The sequence below is a fragment of the Meles meles genome, chromosome 17 (assembly GCF_922984935.1).
Source record: "Meles meles chromosome 17, mMelMel3.1 paternal haplotype, whole genome shotgun sequence".
Classification (NCBI taxonomy): domain Eukaryota; kingdom Metazoa; phylum Chordata; class Mammalia; order Carnivora; family Mustelidae; genus Meles; species Meles meles.
In genome coordinates, this window is record NC_060082.1 from 40748549 (window position 1) to 40767399 (window position 18851).

General features: G+C 40.0%; 1 protein-coding gene across 1 annotated transcript in view; it reads right to left on the bottom strand.

The window, feature by feature from the left end:
* Window positions 1-18851, bottom strand: part of SLC9C2 (solute carrier family 9 member C2 (putative)) — a 105203-nt gene that overhangs the window by 78632 nt on the left and 7720 nt on the right. The window contains exons 5-8 of the mRNA XM_045982905.1: window positions 10412-10528; window positions 8954-9115; window positions 4122-4221; window positions 1707-1850 (exon numbers count right to left, since the gene is read on the bottom strand). Coding sequence (XP_045838861.1) covers window positions 1707-1850; window positions 4122-4221; window positions 8954-9115; window positions 10412-10528 — 523 coding nt within the window. The remainder of the gene's footprint in view (window positions 1-1706; window positions 1851-4121; window positions 4222-8953; window positions 9116-10411; window positions 10529-18851) is intronic.

Below are 18851 nucleotides of genomic sequence, written 5' to 3' on the forward strand. Positions count from 1 at the left end.
GCCAAACAATATGCACATTCTTCATATTCTCTCTCCATATTCTGTGACCAGTCTCAATTGGCACGTGAGCTTCCATCGTACAAAGAAGCGTAAATTGCATACACATCCTTGTGTGTGAGAGTGACTATCTGAGTGGCGTGCAGGGCCTTCAGAGTCAGCAAAAGCAATGTCCCCTGAGAACCTCTTATAAAGGAAGCTCCCTTGGCCAGGTCTATCCTCAGTGGAAATGAAACTGTAATGAATTCTTGTCAAAGACACAACTACCATGAGTGGGCAATGGCATTTAAAAGAAAATATGCTCATGGGCTCAGATTTAAATCCCAATTTCATGGAATACTATGCAGCCATCAAAAGAAATGAAATCTTGCCATTTGCGATGATGTGGATGGAATTAGAGGGTATTATGCTTGGTGAAATAAGTCAATAGGATAAAGACAACTATCATATGATCTCCCTGATATGAGGAAGTGGAGATGCAACGTGGGAGGCTGGGGGGGTAGGAAAAGAATAAATGAAACAAGATGGGATCAGGAGGGAGACAAATCATAAGAGAGTCTTAATCTCACAAAACAAACTGAGGGTTGCCAGGGGGAGGGCGATAGGGAGAGGGTGGTGGGGTTATGGACATTGAGGAAGGTATGTGCTATGGTGAGTGCTGTGAAGTGTGTAAATTTGGCGATTCACAGACCTGTACCCCTGGGGCTAATAATATGTTATATGTTTATTAAAAAAATTATTTTAAAAAATCCCAATTTGGGGACACCTGGGTGGCTCAGTTGGTGGCTCAGTTGGTTAAGTGTCTGCCTTTGGCTCAGGACATGATCCCAGAGTCCTAGGATCAAGCCCTGAATCGGGCTCCCTGCTCAGTGGAGAGCCTGCTTCTCCCTCTCTCTCAAATAAATAAATAAAATCTTTTAAAAAATACTAAATAACCCCCAATTCTGCCCTTCAAATTGGGTAACTCTAGGCAAGTTTTTTAACCTTTCTGGGCTTCATCTGTGAAATGATGCAATAACACCTACTTCATAAGATTGTATTAGTATTAATAGTATAATGTACATGGAAGGTGCTTAATAAATGTCTTTATCATAGAAATAAGGATGAAAGTCAAGAAAAATGTTAAGAGCCATTAATCCACTCCAGTGTTGCACAAACATTAACAAACATGTTGAAACAGTTTCCTGGATCTCATCTCTAGAGATGCAATTCAATACATTGGGATGGGCCCATGAGTGAGCATTTCTATCAAGCTCATGGGTCATGATGCTGCTGCTGCTATCCTTACCCCTTTTCCTTGTCTAGATGTAATTATGAAGCATGAAGAGACTTCCCCCAATCGCACAGCAAGCTATTGTCAGGACCTTGACAATGACACAGGTTTTCTGACATCACATCCAGAACTCTTCTTGCTATCACTCACTACCTCCCAATGCTAATTCTGGGCTTAAGAACCTAAGTCAAGGAAGCAAACTTTAAAATATAATTCTTGGGGCACCTGGGTGGCTCAGTGGGTTAAAGCCTCTGCCTTCAGCTCAGGTCATGATCCCAGGGTCCTGGGATCGAGCCCCACATCGGGCTCTCTGCTCCATGGGGAGCCTGCTTCCTCCTCTCTCTCTGCCTGCCTCTCTGCATAGTTGTGATTTCTGTCAAATAAATAAAATATTAAAAAAAAAACTTTAAAAAAATAAATAAAATATAATTCTTACCTTACAAAATTTATGGTTGCAAATAAGATGAACAAGAAAACCACAGTGTGAAATTCTAAATACTTGATTTCTCCACATCCGATTACAATACCAAAGAAAGTATATAATAATTGTTGGAATACAGCTGAAAACATTATTAGGAACCTAGGATGAATGGAAAATAAATCACATTTTAAGCGATGGGTTTTTTACAGTTGCCTTTTCGCATAAAAGTATGGATCACGCATCTATCATTCTTGTCTTAGCAGAGGTCCTTGCCTCCAGCATTGCTGCAATCAACATTTACAAGTATTTTGTTGGAACTAAAGTCCACCCGCCTCCATATTCTCCAATACTCTTCATCACACCATGCCCATGGGCTGCCTCTCTTAGGAGAACAGTAAGAACAAGGCAGAAAAATAAAGCTCTCCACCTCTTCCCCGATCGGTGATGTGACGGTTTTGCTGAGATTAGCTGGCATCATGTCAAACTGGTGGGTCTGCCACAGGTAAGCCCAGAACCACCTACTTAACCTTAACTTTTCAACAGCTGACTGGATTACCCCACTGTCCTCTGCAGGATTTCTTTCTTCATGATTTGCTTGAAAGTCCCTTACCTTGAAAATCTCTCTTGTCTGCTTTCCCATCTACTGAATTCCTAAAAATCTCATAAGGCTAACTCTAGTCCCATGTTCTTCATAAAATCATCCTAAGCACTCTCATTGGAAGTAACCCTCCTTTAAATCCCTACAGTGTCAATTGTCTATATGACCATGGTCCATTAAGCAGACAAGTGAATTAGAATCACCCGTATTGGTTTCCATATAGCTATACACGTGGCCTGTCCCCAGAGTCTTACTGAGTAGACAGAACACAGTGGTTCGGGCTTAGAGCTGTTGTGGTACCATGTGGTAACATGCTTGCACCCAGTCCAGGTTTGATTTCTATAAGCGATTGCCTCCCCTTGGGCCCCTCCACTGGAACTTTCCCTTTCAGCTAACTAGGTGAGTGTGCTTGTTCCACAAACCAGCCTCCTCACAGGTGCGTCCCAAGATCTGCATTTGGAAAGTAGCATTAGGAAGCCTCATTTTGGCTTTGGAGGAAAACCATATTCTGTGGCACAGCATTATACCCATCAAGTAGATGGTCTGATTCTCTATCTGATTCCCATCTCCTGCTTCATTAGATTCAGAATTCAGAGAAAGGAAGAGTTTGAGGGCCCCCCCCCCAAGTCCCCAGTGCTTAGTTTTCTGAAATTCAGAAATGATGGACTGAGAATACTTTTTCAAATGTCTCCACAGGACCTAAAAAAAATTCCGTATATATAGCAGGATCCCAATAAATATATAATGATTCATACTTACTGGTTTCTTACATAAACATGCCCAATCACTTAATAATGAGTGCCTTCTGAGGCGGGGACTTACTTACGTAGCCCCAAACTGAGATACAACATCCAGATCACAGTAGACATTAAGAAAGGATAGGTTCAAGGATAAACAATTAAATGAATACAATGAGTAATATATAATGATGCTGACAGACAGCATGACTGAGTGCAGGAAACTGTCCAAATTCAGACAAAAAGTTCTATGAACTCTCTATCCCCAAGCTTCTGGAGTCTAAAAACCAGGTAAGGGTCATATTCACCTAGACACAACATTAGAAGAGTTACAGGTGCCAATTTTTAAATTTTGCCAAGGGAAGTTATTTTTAAAAAGATAATCTTCTATCACTGGGATTTCATAAAAGAAAGAACATTTTAAACATAAAAAAAGGAGACAGACCATAATTTCAGAACTATGGATAGTTGTCTATGTTTTAAAAAAATGTATCTTCCTGGGAAAATTCAGGATTATGGCTTCTTGTTTTAGCATTTGCTTTCATTTGATCTATACGGGGCTAGGACTTATGAAGTAATTCTGAAACAATCCTATAATTTAGTACAGCTCTCTGCAGCGCCTAATTTATTTATCTGAGAAGACAGGCAAATGGTTTTCCCTCCACGCAGAGATAGTCACATGACACCTTGTATTACCAAATGTAGAGGGCAGGTAAGAGTTTGGCTGGTGTGGCATCTTTCTGCTACTTTTCTTCTCCAGCTCTTCCCATATTAGGATGCTGCCATTCATAGATGTCAGGAAGGAAACAAAGGAATGAGGTATTTTTTAAATTTCTCACAATCCAAAGTAAATTTTTATCAAGAGTTATGTATAAAAAGACAACAGCCTCTGAGCCACACCTACATAGTTTGTAACAGAAGAAAGTCAGTAATTGTTGGTACCTCAAGTGCTTTCGAATATAACCGGTAATAAAATTCAGAATTAAAAGGCAGAAAAAAGTTACAAAAGGGATGTCTTATGGATCCAAGAAGGCAGAACCACTTAAGCACAAAACTTCTATGATATCTATACGAAGTACACAATAGGAGACTTACTTAGTAATTATTAACTCAATCCTCGGTTTAAAGCTTAAGGAGTCTAAATTCAGTCCTACAGTGATTAACGCAACCATTCCTGACATTCCCAAAAATTCCACTGGGGAGGAAAAAAATGAGTAAAATTAGTTGCATTCAAATCTGCACATTGAGGTACTTTATCTTGAGTGAAGACATTGGTGAGAGACTTAAGGGTCACAGTGCTTGGAAAGTTGTTCCAAGGAACGGCCTAATCCTGTAGATCAGGGGTTGGCAAACTTCTTCTGTAAAGGATCATAGAGTAAATATTCGGTCTTTGCGGGCCACACAGCCCCTGTCACCACAATGGAACTCAACTGTCGTAGCAGAACAGCAGCCACAGATAGCCTGCCAACAAATGTGTGTGTATTAAATAATAGACACTAAGAGCTGAAGAGCTTTGGAGCAGGGCAGAGCTGGCTGCTTTGGAAATGTGACCTCCCCTTTCTCTCTTAGCATCCCTGCATCTGTAAAATGGGTGTAAAAGAATAATGCTCCACAGAGTCGTTGTGCAGATTCAACTAAATAACATGAAAAGTGCTTGGCACACGTTAAAATCAATGAATGCGTGATCGTCACTATGACTATGCTTTCATACATTCATTTTATACAGCCACTATTTACTAAATCATTGTTTGGTAAATTAATACTGTTTATTTAAATTTTGTATTTTTTTCAATATTTTCCATATTTATTTTATTATGCCTTTGGTTTATCTAATCACTTAAGTCCACTTTTGATTTAGTTTTACCTATGTATCTAACTGAGTTTAATATAAATAACCAAGGACAGTAAAACCAGGAGTGCTAGGAACTATGAGGATAGGGAAACTGTCTTTTGAAATCTTATTTCCATTTCCCTATAATTAGTATTACTGGATTTTAAAGCTCATCATAAGTCTTTCTCAGTAACAGACAGTACTTAGAGACAACATCTGCTATGAGGAAACCAGTAAATAACTTCCTTTTAGAAATGATGTCATCCTATTTAGTATAATCCCAATGTTATAGGGTTGCATGGTATGAAGGCATACATTAACATATGTATACATGTTTATATGTGTTTTTTTAAAGGCTGAGGACATACACCAAAACATGTCCATGGTCTAATTTATAACACTGGTATGTAGGTGATTTTTTTTCTTCTTTAATTTTTCAGAATATTTCCAAAATTCTATAATCAGTATTTATTACTTTTATAATTAGACAAAGTTTTTACAAAATTATAAATGCCATTCTATTCAATTGCATTTTAAATGTTCTGAAGGGGAGGGGCACCCACGTGGCTCAGTGGGTAAGCCTCTGCCTTCAGCTCAGGTCATGATCTCAGGGTCCTGGGATTGAGCCCCACATCAGGCTTTCTGCTCAGCAGGAGCCTGCTTCCCCCTGTCTCTCTGCCTGCCTCTCTGCCTACTTGTGATCTCTGTCTGTCAAATAAGTAAATAAATAAATAAATAAACATCTTAGAAAAAATGTTCTGAAGGGGGAAAAGTCATGGACCATGTAATAAAGGAAGTAATTTTCACCTTCATAAAGCTGAGTAGTTAAAAATAGACTTGCATAATTTTTCTGATTCAATGGAGAAAACCATCACAGAAAATCGATGCTGTAGACAAGTGGCTCTCTCAGTCTTTGTCTCTCTCTTCCTCTCTCTGGTATAGAAAAAGTGAAGGTCCTCCTCATAAAATCAAAGGGATTTTTTTCCCCCCTAAAATCCACAGGATTGACGACTGGATGTTTTCTAACTAAAATGTATTCGGATAATGATGGAAGTTTGACATTTATCACCCAGACCAATGATGAGAGTGGTGAGACGGTGGAGCCATCAACACTGACCTGAGGAGGAGGGGGAGGCACTGTTTGTAGGAGTTTTATTATTTTTTTTTAAAGATTTATTTATTTGACAGAGAGAAATCACAAGAAAGGCAGGCAGAGAGAGAGGAAGGGAAGCAGGCTCTCCGCTGAGCAGAGAGCCCGATGTGGGACTCGATCCCAGGACCCCGAGATCATGACCCGAGCTGAAGGCAGCGGCTTAACCCACTGAGCCACCCAGGCGCCCCTGTAGGAGTTTTAAAACAATAAAACTAATGAAAAGTTTTCTGCTCTTCATTATCTCCATTCCCCAGAAATTCTGAATCACGTCGATAAAATATTCCTCTTCATTTTATAAGCAAGAGGTATACCTCTGGCCTACACTATTATAAAACCCACCGTGTCTCATGAATTACACATTGACTCTTCAAGTGCCTTTTGTCCCCTCCATCAAATTTTCTTCCATGGGCTGATACATTAATATTTCCAACTGTACTACCTGTCAACCGAACAATGTTCCTGAAGCCTTGTGTCCTTTGTGAGGCAATGTCTGTGCTATTTTTGTTCTGTTTCATGAAAAAGAGCGAATGTGCGAGTACAAGTGATTTCTTGAGGTCCAGATTTCATGACTTGAACACAATTGAGACAAAAAAGGAAATTACTGCATGAGCTTAGAGGGGACACTCTAACTTTAATCAGATGTTCTCTGGACTTAAGCCAGTTGGCTGAGTGTTCCTTAGTGAGGGAAGAAAACAGAATTAGGCAACATAACAGAAATGTAACATTAGAGAATGTGTGAATTAGAATTTTACCTATGTCTGACAATGGAATTTCTGGCAATGGAACTTCTCCTGATAACATGTCTATTACTGACTTCTGCTGCCAGGAACTTATTAAATGTAAGGGTAAAGGACTGCCCAAAGTGTTTCTTTAATTCCTGAAGCAGAGGAAAATGCAACGGAGGAGAGAGGACTATCCGTTTCTGGGGCTGCTGGAACAGAGTACCACAAACTATCTTAAACAGCATGAATTATATTGTCTCAGAGTCCTGGAGGCTAGAGGTCCAACATCAAGGCTCAGCAGTGATTCCGTCTGAGACTAAAAGGAAGGATCTGTTCTAGGATTTCTAACCACTGACTGGAAGCACCTCCGTCTTTTAGAAGGAAAGTGGAAAGGAACCAACATTTGTTGGCTGCCCTAACTTGAGTCCAGTGGTGAGCTGGTAAATGTTAAAATCAGCTCTCTGGACGTAAAAAATAAATAAATAAATAAATAAATAAAAACTAAAAAAAAAAAATCAGTCAATCCCTGCTGGGTAATGTCTGCCAATTTCCATAGTGTAAATGCTCCCAACAGGGCCAATTTCAAATGATGCCGCCTGCACAGAGTTGTGAAGACGTATGTGCCATCAGCTCCTGCAAGGAGATAAGTTGTCTCCAGCACGTCAGCATGAGCAAGTCACCTAACACACATTATCTCACTGGTGCCAGCAATAACCCTATAAATTAGGTGTCTCTATACCACTTTTGTAGATGAGGAAACTAGCTAAGATAGGGTGAGTAAAATCCCAAGGTCAACAAGCGAATAAACTATGAAGTCGGGGTTTGAATTCAAGTCTGCCTAACTCCAAAGCTCTTCAAGAACTCAGTTTATTCAACCAACATGTGTTAAATTACTTTCAGGCATATGGGGAGCACTGGGCCTAGCTGGGGGGGGGGGGGTGGGAGGGGGACACAGAGAAGAGAATAAATAAAAAGTTGAATAAAAGACAGCCTCCATGCCTCAAGGAACTCGTGATCTAGCGGAAGAAATGGAAATATTAATTTTTAAATTTTTCTCTTCAGGTATTTAAGGCATCCATAAAGGTTCACAGGGAGAAAGAAGAGAGGAAGGAAGAATGGGAGGGAGGGAGGAAGAAAAAAGAAAGAAGAAGGAAATGACCCTTCAGTGAAGGCTTTCTGTAATTTTACTGATTCGGGGCAGTAAGCAGCTCCTGGGTGGCCACTTACCTACAGAGGAAGTAGCACTTTTAGGTACTGGAAGGTGACAGGAGGAGTAATTAAGCTCTTGATATCTGAGGTCTTTCCCAGATGGAAGTTGCTCTACTGTGTGGCTTGAGAGCAGAAGCAAGATCTGACTGTCTCGATGCAGTTACTACAGCTCTTGGGGACTGGCTACATCCTTCAGGCCAGTAAAAACTTTAACTGCCCATCTCACTAGAATGATCATTGCCAGGCTAGCAGGGCTAGGCTCTCCGCTCCCTGTGATTAGTCCACTCCCCTGCTTCCCTTCCAGACACAGGTAGACCTGATTTCTCCCTCTCTTTCCCTGCCTCCTAGCCGCTGGTAAAGGCTGCCGTTCCTACAGTCTCCTCAGTCTGGTACCCACTGAATGAAAGATGGTTGGGCTGGAAAGACGTCAGGCGCATCTCCCCCAGCAAATTCATTTTAGAAATGGGCTGCTAAGGGTCAGAACAGGAATCAGCTCAATGCTGATTCCTCTTGCAGGGGACTGATGGGTGATTAAATGAAAGGTCAAGGGGCACCTAGGTGGCTCAGTGGGTTAAGCCTCTGCCTCCGGCTCAGGTCATGATCTCAGGGTCCTAGGATTAAATCCAGCATCAGGTTCTCTGCTCGGCGGGGAGTCTGCTTTCTCCTCTCTCTCTCTGCCTGCCTCTCTGCCTCCTTGTGATCTCTGTCAAATAAATAAAAATCTTTGAAAAAAAAAAAGTAAGGTAAAAGGTGGAGCTCAAAAAGAATAACAAAGTATTTACGTGGAGAAGAAATACAGAGGGAAGGGTTGTGGACTTGGAATTAAGGGGACCTTAGGAGAGACGGGGAAAGAGCTAGAAGTGGTAGAAGGATAATATAACAAGATGCACAGAGGGGCCATCCCAAGGAGGAAGCAAATGAGAAAAGGCAACTGGATTCAAGATCAATGGAAACCAAAAATACATAAAATTCCCTTTAAGGACAGCAGTTTTTGTATCTGCTTCTGCCTTACCAATGTAGAAAGTCATGTACACCATTGAAATGCAAAGGATGACACTGGTAAGTGTATTGCTAAAGAGGTCAGTCAGTATCAACTGAATGATCCTTGCACACGAATATCCACATATTATGCCTCCCAAGAGGTCCAAGCAGAGGTTCAAGATTATATGTAACTCTGGAAAAAGAAAATAAGAAAAAAAATGTTGAACTATAGTATTCATTTCTTTCACTGATGGCATTTGGGTCAATGCACTTTGGTTTGCTTTTGAGATTTTGAATGGGACCTTGTTCTTCAGCAAGTGGGAGCTTCCCATGAAACCTTGGCAAAACAGACACTCTGGGGGTGTATTTCCCTTACAGTCGGCTGTTGGAGGTTCGCTTCTCCGGGGACAGCAGACTCGAATGTTCTCAGAAGCCAGGCAGGGGGCATAAATGTGAAAAGTCTGTGACAAACCGGAGAGTGAACGTCTGACCAAAGGACATCCGAATTCATATTTTTTACAAACTGTGTTAGGGCCAAGCAAATCATGTCCAGAGTCCCCATCAACCTGCTGTCTATTTGTGACCCCTGCCCCCAGCCCAGGGGCATTTGGGAAATGGAAAAGAGGAATTTTCCATAGTCACAATAAGTGAGGGTAACAGTGGCAGGAGTGAGCAGGTTTCAGGCAATGCCACGGGTAGTCTTAAATAACAGACTGTCCCCTAAAAGCCTGTAGCTCCCCACTGAGAAGCCCTCCAAAGCCCTTTTATCACCAACATTCTTCCTCCTTTTAGCACCTCTCTCCTAAAACTATCACACCAATGCGGAGTTCAACTTTCCCTTTTCATGCTGTGATTTCCCTGCCTCCTTTCTTTTCTAGTAGAAGCACCTCTGGAAACCTAGCAAAGCAGCATGCTCCATATCCCAGTGAACTTCAACCGCAAGAATCTATTATGGCTTCTAGGACCCGACTCTGCAGTGCTGCCAGAAACATTCTGCCTCCGCCCGTAGGCTCAAAGTTAGGATCAAGTCAATTCTTAGTATCTGCTCACTGAGATCCGGATTGATCCAGGCAAGAAGTTACTCTGAGCCAGATGATGTGTGTTGCCTGTGTGTGTCCGGGTGTGAAGGAAAGAGATGAAATGGATTTCTTTAACATACTTTCCCCCTTACTGTCCAAGAAAACACATAGAATGGTGATTATTTTCTTGTTTTCTGATATGCTATTTTAATTGGTCCAAAAGTAAAGTATAGAGAAAGCAGTAAAGTTAAGACATCTTGAAGGTGTTTTATTTTATTATTACTTTTTAAAAAATTTTTTAAATTTATTTAAGTACTCTGTACACCCAACATGGGTCTTGAACTCATGACCCTGAGATAGAGAGTCACATGCCCTTCTTGTCAAACCAGACAGGCACCCTTTAATATATTTTAATTTCAGTGTGAACTGAAAAGCATCATATAAGAATGATTTTAGAAAATAAGACCTACCCGTAAATACAGACATGTGGAGACTGTGGCTCCGAAATACTCCAAAACAAATGGATGTGAAGCCACAAATGATCATTGATTCTCCTCTTATGATATCAGTATACATTTTGGAAATACCTGGAAAGGGAAATAAAAAAGATAATTTAATTTGGTACATGAAAATGATGCTCTTGCACAAGAAACACAAAAATAGAAAAGAAGGAATGTGTCAGACACACACACACAAAAAAGCCATGACTGGGATGGGTCTGTGAGACAATCACAATCACCATTTTAAAAAAATATATATTTTATTTATTTATTTGACAGAGAGAGAAAGATCACAGGTAGGCAGAGAGGCAGGCGGATTGAGGGGGGAAGCAGATTCCCCATAGAGCAGAAAGCCCAATGTGGGGTTTGATCTCAGGACCCTGGGATCATGATCTGAGTCAAAAATCAAAGGCTTAACCCACTGAGCCACCCAGGTGCCTCACAATCACCATTTTTAATCTCTCCAATGATAAAGGAACAGGATAAGAGCATTCTTTAAAGTGTCCACGGCCTCAAACCATGCTTGAGTTTTGAAATGAGACAGAGCACTTCTCAGGACACAATATTTAGCTTGAATAAACATGAATAGACTCCACAAAAATCACATTTTAGAAATAAGTACAGGGGGGCCTGGGTGGCTCCTTTGGTTGATCATCCAATCTTGATTTTGGCTCAGATGGTGATCTCAGGTTGTGAGATCAAGCGCTGCATCAGGCTCCACATTTGGTGTGGAGCCTGCCTAAGATTCTCTATCTCCCTCTCCCTCTGCCCTTCCCTCCTCCTCTGGTGCACGCATGTGCACACACACACATGCGCGCGCACGCATACACACACACACACACGTGCGCGCTTTCTCTCTCAAATAATAAAAGGAATAAAGAAAGAAGTACAAAGGATGACTCAGCAATTCTACTCATAGACATATGCCTAAGAGAACTGAAAACCCATGTCCACACAAAAATTTTGTACACGAATGTTCATAGCAGCATTAGTCATAATAATCGATTGAATTATTCATCCACAGAAAAGAATGAAGTACTAACTGATACATGTTACAACATGGATGAACTTTGAAAGCATTATACAGAGTGAAAGAAGCCAAACATGGAAAACATGTTGTATGGTTTGATTTGCATGAAATGTCCAGAATAGGCAAATCCATAGACAGAAAACAGACTCAGGGTTGCTAAGGGTTTGGGCAAATGGAAGAATGAGAAGTGACTGCTAATGGGTAGGAGATTTCTTTTGGGGTAATAAAAATGTTCTAAAATTAGATAGTGATGATGGTTGTCTAACTCTGCAAATATAGACCACTGAAATCTACAGTTTAAATATTTTTAAATTTTTTTCTTTTTAAGTAGGCTCCACACCCGATAATGGGGCTTGAACTCATGACCCCGAGGATCAAGAATTGCAGGCCCTACTGACTGAGCTAGCCACACGCCCCTGTAGTTTAAAAGGATGAATTTTATGGTATGTGGATTATATTTCAATAAAGCTGTTAATAAAAATTAAATACAAAATCTTCCTGGTACTTAGCATTCACAAACAGCTTAGTGTAATGGTAAATATAATCAAATTAATTGCTCTGTGATATACAGATATAGGATGAGAGTGACTGGCACTTGTTCAACCAGTATCCCTCCTCTGATCTTGGTAAAAATACTGGTTTTATCCAGGGTGACAATGTGTCCCGTTAAATGACCACTTTTCCTATAGCCTGGGCTTCTAAGAGTGCCCATTGAGATAAAAATAAGGGGAAGTCACCAACTGGTACTTTGAGAAAATTTCTTGGAGGGAGAGGTGACTTGGTTGAAAGGAGTATCTTTTTGTCCCTTGTTGTTCTTCCTCTTCTTACCTGAAATGTGGAATGTGATGGCCGGAATTTTAATCACCAACTTGTGATCCTGAGAGTGGAAACCATATGCAAAGGATGGGGGAGCAGATAAATCTACACCACATTTTGCTTTAAATGTCATCTTTTAAAGTGATTTAAAATAAGAAAAAAGTCATATTTCCCCATATGTTTGCCAATTACACTGCTTCCTATTGCTTTGTGTAGATCCAAATTTCCATTTGATGCCAGTTTCTCTCTGCCTAACTTCCTTTAACATTTTTTTTTTATAGTGCAGTGCTGCTGGTGATAAATTCTTTCAACTTCAATATGTTTAAGGAAGTTTTATTTCACCTTTGCTTTTGAAAGATATTCTCATTGAGAATTCCAAGCTTTTCTTTTGGTACTTTAACAATATCGCTCTACCATCTTTTGGCTTGCATTGTTTCTGAAAAGAAGTCATTATTATTTTTGTTCCTCTGCATATAGTGTGTCTCTTTTCTCCCCTCTGGCTGCCTTTAAGGTATTCTCTTTATCATTGCTTTCTAGGAACTTGATTCTTACACGCCGTGATGTAGTTTTTGTTTCTTGGGCTCGTGGTATGTTGAGCTTCTTGAAATCTGTGACTATAAAATCTTCATCAAGTTTAGAAAATTTTCATTCATTATTTCTTCAAATATTTTTCCTCTCTTCCTGTCTCCTCTCTTTTTTGGGGGACTTGGATATTGAGCCACATGAAGTTGTCCCACAGTGGTTCACGGATGTTCTATTCGCTTCTCTTAGTCTTTCTCTCCATGTGCTTCATTTTGGGTAGTTTCTACTGCTGATAGGAGTAAGTTCTACCCCAGCCTTAATCTTTCCTCTAATTTTTTGCACCTATAGAATACAGTTACAATAACTGCTTTAATGTTTTTGTCTACTAATTCTACCGTCTGCCTCACTACTCCCTCTACTTACTCTTTCTGTACGCTTTATGGGTTATATTTTCCTGCCTCTTTGATACCACCAACAGGATATGACTGGCAGTTGACCCGTGACTTGGTCCTGCCTGACTGAAGGCTCTTCAGCCCCTCCCCGGTCCCTGGAATGTGAGTTCCACTTGCCTTTCCTGCTCCCAGAGGTTGCTCCAAGGACAGAGCCTTGAGATAGTGATGTGGTGTTCACAACACCTGCACTGTGTACGTGACCGGACACAGGGAACTTCTCTAGATAAACTTTCCAGATTTGGTGGGCAGGTGCAGGGATGTTTCATCTTAGCCCAAGCTAAGCCTTGTATGTAAGTTTCTTTTGCTTACAAAAACTGTCAACTACTAACCTGCAGTGACCTGCCTCTTGCTTTAGTCTCTCCCTGCCCTCCATGTATGCGAGTCAGTTTCAAATCACACCCAGGAAACTCCAGGAGGGCTGCTAACTTCAGCTTACTACCTGTTGCTAGCTTTCTCTGTGACAGAGGCACAAAAATACTGGTTGAAAAGGTGTAGAAACTATTAGCACATTTGGTTTAGTTGGATGAAATCCTTTCATTCTTTCCTCAAAGTCGGTGAGTCGGGGCGCCTGGGTGGCTCAGTGGATTAAGCCGCTGCCTTCGGCTCAGGTCATGATCTCAGGGTCCTGGGATCAGCCCCGCATCGGGCTCTCTGCTCCGCAGGGAGCCTGCTTCCTCCTCTCTCTCTGCCTGCCTCTCTGCCTACTTGTGATCTCTCTCTCTCTGTCAAATAAATGAATAAAATCTTAAAAAAAAAAAAAAGTCGGTGAGTCAACCAGGAATAGGTAAAATATGAGGTCTGAAGTATGAAGATTTTTTTTTTAAAGATTTTATTTATTTGAGAGAGAGAAAGAGAGCGTGAGCAGGAAGAAGGTAAGGAAGAAGGCTCCCTGCTTAGCTCTGATCTGAGGCTGGATCCCAGAACCCTGGGATCATGACCTGAGCAGAAGATAGACACTTAATTGGTTAATTGGTTGAGTCACCCACATGCCCCAGTATGAAGCTTTGACCTTGACTTACAGTGTTGAATAGCAAAATACTGCAAGAATTACTTCCCCATTCTTTATTGGCTTAATGTGGAACTAACTTATGTTCTCTAATTCATTGTGAAATTTGGGTAAGGAAAGAATAAAACAAAAACCACGTACAATTTCACAACTCAGATACAATCTTAATGTTGAGGTTTTTTCCTAAGCTTATAAACTTTTTCCTCAATTGAGATCATACTAAAACTTAACATATAACTCCTTTGTAAGGACGTATTCCAGATTTGTTTTAAAGTAAAAATTTCAGCCCAGTGCATTCTTTTCAAACAGGTAATAAATAGACAAGTTTCTTTTCTTTTCTTATTAAGATTTAATTTATTTATTTGACAGAGAGAGAGACAGTGAGAGAGGGAACACAAGCAGGGGAAGTGGGTGAGGGAGAAGCAGGCTCCCCGCTGAGCAAGGAACCGGATGCAGGACACTATCCCAGGACCCTGAGATCATGACCTAAGCCAAAGGCAGATCCCATGCCCAATGACTGAGCTACCCAGGCGCCCCAACAAGTTCCTTTTCTCTTGCATGTGAACACCCACTACTTTTTGCAGTGGCTCAGGCCATTGAAACTTCAGAATTTACATGGCACAAGGGCACCACATCAAAAGAAGCACTATTCAAGTGCTTATAGGAACTGTAGTTTTGTGTATTATGATAATTTTAGGCATGTGGCAAAGCTATCTTTCCTTAAAAAAAATTAATGTAGTAAGACAGTTAGAAATGAACTGTTTTTGAAGAAAGGACCATTTATCTAATTCACACATAGAGCCTAAATGATGACTCTGTGAATACCATAAATAAGAATGATATCCCCCCTAAAAATGAGCCAAAATATGTTTTACAAGGAAAAAATGTTATTGGATCCAGAATCCACATACCACCTTGAGCATTACTGACATAAAGAAATATCAACTAAGAGCTAAATAGCTTCACTAGTTTTCTTTTAAAGAAAGAGAAAACTTTCTATTATACTTCTTTTTTGAAAAAAATTGAATATAGAAACTGCAATAAATAATGTTCATAGTCACAGTCATGAGATTTCAGAAAAAGGAGCAGGAAAAAAATGAGATGAATAAAACAGCTGGCAAATACAAATGGCTAAATGAGAAAGGCCCATGAAGGACAAATAGGGGAAAATTGTACTTAAAAAAAGAGAGAGAGAGAAAGAAAAAAGAGTGAGAGAAAGAAGAGAGAAACAGGATGACACTCTTTGAGAGGTATGACAGTTTAAGATATCACTACCAAAAGTGTCTTAAAACTTATGTTTTCCCAACTGCATATATAAATGGGTATAAAATTGGGAATCCCACTTGTGAGAAAGGTTGGAGGTTTCCTATTCCTATCATAAGGCAATATATTTCCACTCAATATAAACACCTTAAAATTGGTTAGGAAAATATTTTCAAGTCAAAAACAGAAACCATAGCATCTAATCATTTCATGTTTTTACTGCTGTGTTAATAAAACATGACAACAGGGGGATGTTTCAGAGTAAAATCATCTTTTACCAAATAAAAGGGAAGTACTGCAGGACTTAAAACCCTCTTGGGAATAAGCTATTATTGAACATGTTTTTGCCCAACTATGTTCCTACATATTTCTTTTAAATAAACTACACCCCCTTCCACTACCTGCTTTAAAGTTAGCTAGTTCAAAAGGAGACTGTTCTTCCTCCTCTTCATTTTGTTCCTTTTTTCTTCTTTCCTCTTCCTCTCCTTCTCCTTCTTCTGGTGTATATACTTTAAAAATTTTTGTGTGGTTTTAAATCTTTAAATTTTACTTGTTAATATACAGTGCAATATTGGTTTCTGGAGTAGAAGTCAGTGAGTCATCACTTACATACCACTCCGTGCCCATCACAAGTGCCCTCCTTTGTACCCTTTACCCATCTATCCCAACCCCCCACCCAACTCCCTGCCTCACCCCTCAGCTTGTTCTGTATGGTTAAGTGTCTCTTATGGTTTATTTCACGCTCCCCCCGCCGCCACCATTCCCATGTATTCATTTGTTTCCTTTCTTAAATTCCACATGTGAGTGGGATCATACTGTATTTGTCTTTCTCTGACTGACTTATTTCACTGGGCATAATACACTCTCATTCCATCACATTGTCACAAATGGCAAGATTTCATTCTTTTTGGTGGCTGAATGACTTTCCATTGTGTATATAGACTACATTTTCTTTATCCATTTATCAGTCAGTGGACATCTGCGCTCCCTCAATAATTGGCTATTGTTGATAATACTGTTATAAACATCAGGGCAAATGTACACTTTTGAATCAGCATTTTTATATGCTTTGGATCAATATTTAGCAGTACAATTGCTGCATCTAGGGTACTTCTCTTTCCAGCCTTTTGAGGAAACTCCATACTGTTTTCCGGAATGCCAGTTTGCATTCCCACTAACAGTGTAAGAGTGTTCCCCTTTCTCCACATCCTCTTCAACACCTGTTGTTTCTTGTTTTGTTAATTTTAGACATTCTGACAGGTGTGAGGTGGTATCTCATTGTGATTTTGATTTTTATTTCCCAGATGATGAGTGATATGGAGCATCTTTTCATGTGCCTGTTAACTATCTGGATGTCTTCCTTGGAAAAATATCTGTTCAGGGGCACCTGGGTGGCTCAGTGGGTTAAAGCCTCTGCCTTCCACTCAGGTTATGATCTCAGGGTCCTGGGATCAAGCCCCGCATCAGGCTCTCTGATTGGCGGGGAGCCTCCTTCCCTGTCTCTCTCTCTGCCTGCCTCTCTGCCTACTTGTGATCTCTGTCTGTCAAAGAAAGAAAGAAAGATGTCTGTTCATGGCTTCTGCCTATTTCTTGACTGGATTTTGTGGGTTTTGGCTGTTGAGTTCTTAATAGACTTTGGATACTAACCCTTATCAGATAAGTCATTTGCAAATATCTTCCCCCATTCCATAGGTTGCCTTTTGTTGACTGTTTCCTTCACTGTGCAGAAACTTTTTTTTTTAAGATTTTATTTACTTGACAGAAAGAGATCACAAGTAGGCAGAGAGGCAGGCAAAGAGAGAGAGGGAAGCAGGCCCCCTGCTGAGCAGAGAGCCGGATGCGGGACTCGATCCCAGGACCCTGAGATCATGACCTGAGACGAAGCAGCGGCTTAACCCACTGAGCCACCCAAGCGCCCCAGAAACTTTTTTTTTTTTTTTGATGAGATCCCAATAGTTCATTTTTGCTTTTGTTTCCCTTATCTCTGGTGATGTGTCTAGGAAGATGTTGCTATGGCCAAAGTCAAAGAGGTTTCTGTCTGTGTTTTCTTCTAGAATCTTGAAGCTTTCTTGTCTCACATTTAAATCTTTCATCTATTTTGAAGTTATTTTTGTATATGGTATAAGAAAGTGGTCCAGTTTTGTTCTTTTGCATGTTGCTGTCCAGTTTTTCCCAACACCATTTGTTGAAGAGACTGTCTTTTATCCACCGTATATTCTTTCCTACTTAGTTGAGGATTAGTTGACCACATAGTCGTGGGTCCATTTCTGGGCTCTCTATTCTGTTCTATTGATTTATGTGTCTGTTTTTATGCTGGTACCATACTGTCTTAATGGTTATAGCTTTGTAAGAGAGCTTGAAATCTGGATTGTGATGCCTCCGGTTTTGTTTTTCTTTTTCAGGATGCTATTCAGTGTCTTTTGTGGTTCCATACAAATTTTAGACTGTTCATTCTAGCTCTGTGAAAAATGCTGGTGTTATTTTGATCGGGATTGCATTAAATGTATAGCTTGCTTTGGGAAGTATAGACATTTTACAATGTTTGTTCTTCCAGTCCATGAGAATGGAATGTTTTTCCATTTCTTGGTGTCCTCTTCAATTACTTTCTTAAGTGTTTTATAGTTTTCAGAGTACAGATCTTTTACTTCTTTGGTTAGGTTTATTCCTAGTTATGTCATTGTTTTAGTGCAATTGCAAATGGGATCAATTCTTTGATTTATTTTTCTGCTGTTTCCTTATTGGTATACAGAAATACAACAGATTTCTACACATTGATTTTATATCCTGCAACTTCGCTGAATTCATGTATTAGTTCTAGCAACTTTTTGGTGGACTCTTTTGGGTTTTCTACATAGCGTTTCATGTCATTTGGAAAGAGTGAAAGTCTGACTTCTTCCTTGCCCATTTGGATAACTTTTATTTCTTTTTGTTATCTGATTGCTAAGGCTAAGGCCCCCAGTACTATGTTAAATAGTAATAGTGAAATGCACATCGAAAGGGAGGCAGTTCTAACAAAAGGTAGCAAGGGCTTAGAAAACTTTCACTGAGGATAGGGTAGAGTTTCTACCTTGAGACTTAGAATTCAGTAGAATGGAATAGGAATGCTAATTTTTTTCACCTTCTAGAAAAGTTACTTTTCTTCTTGAAAAAATTCTTTGAGATTATAATTGGTGCTATTTATCCCAGATTTTGGGTTGCCTTATTTGTATGGCATCTTTCAAGTCCATCAATGTCCCATCTCCAAGAAAAATAGCATAAATATCTACTCTGCTGCATGTATAATTCATGCAAAAAAAAAAAAAGAAAGAAAGAAAAACCAAG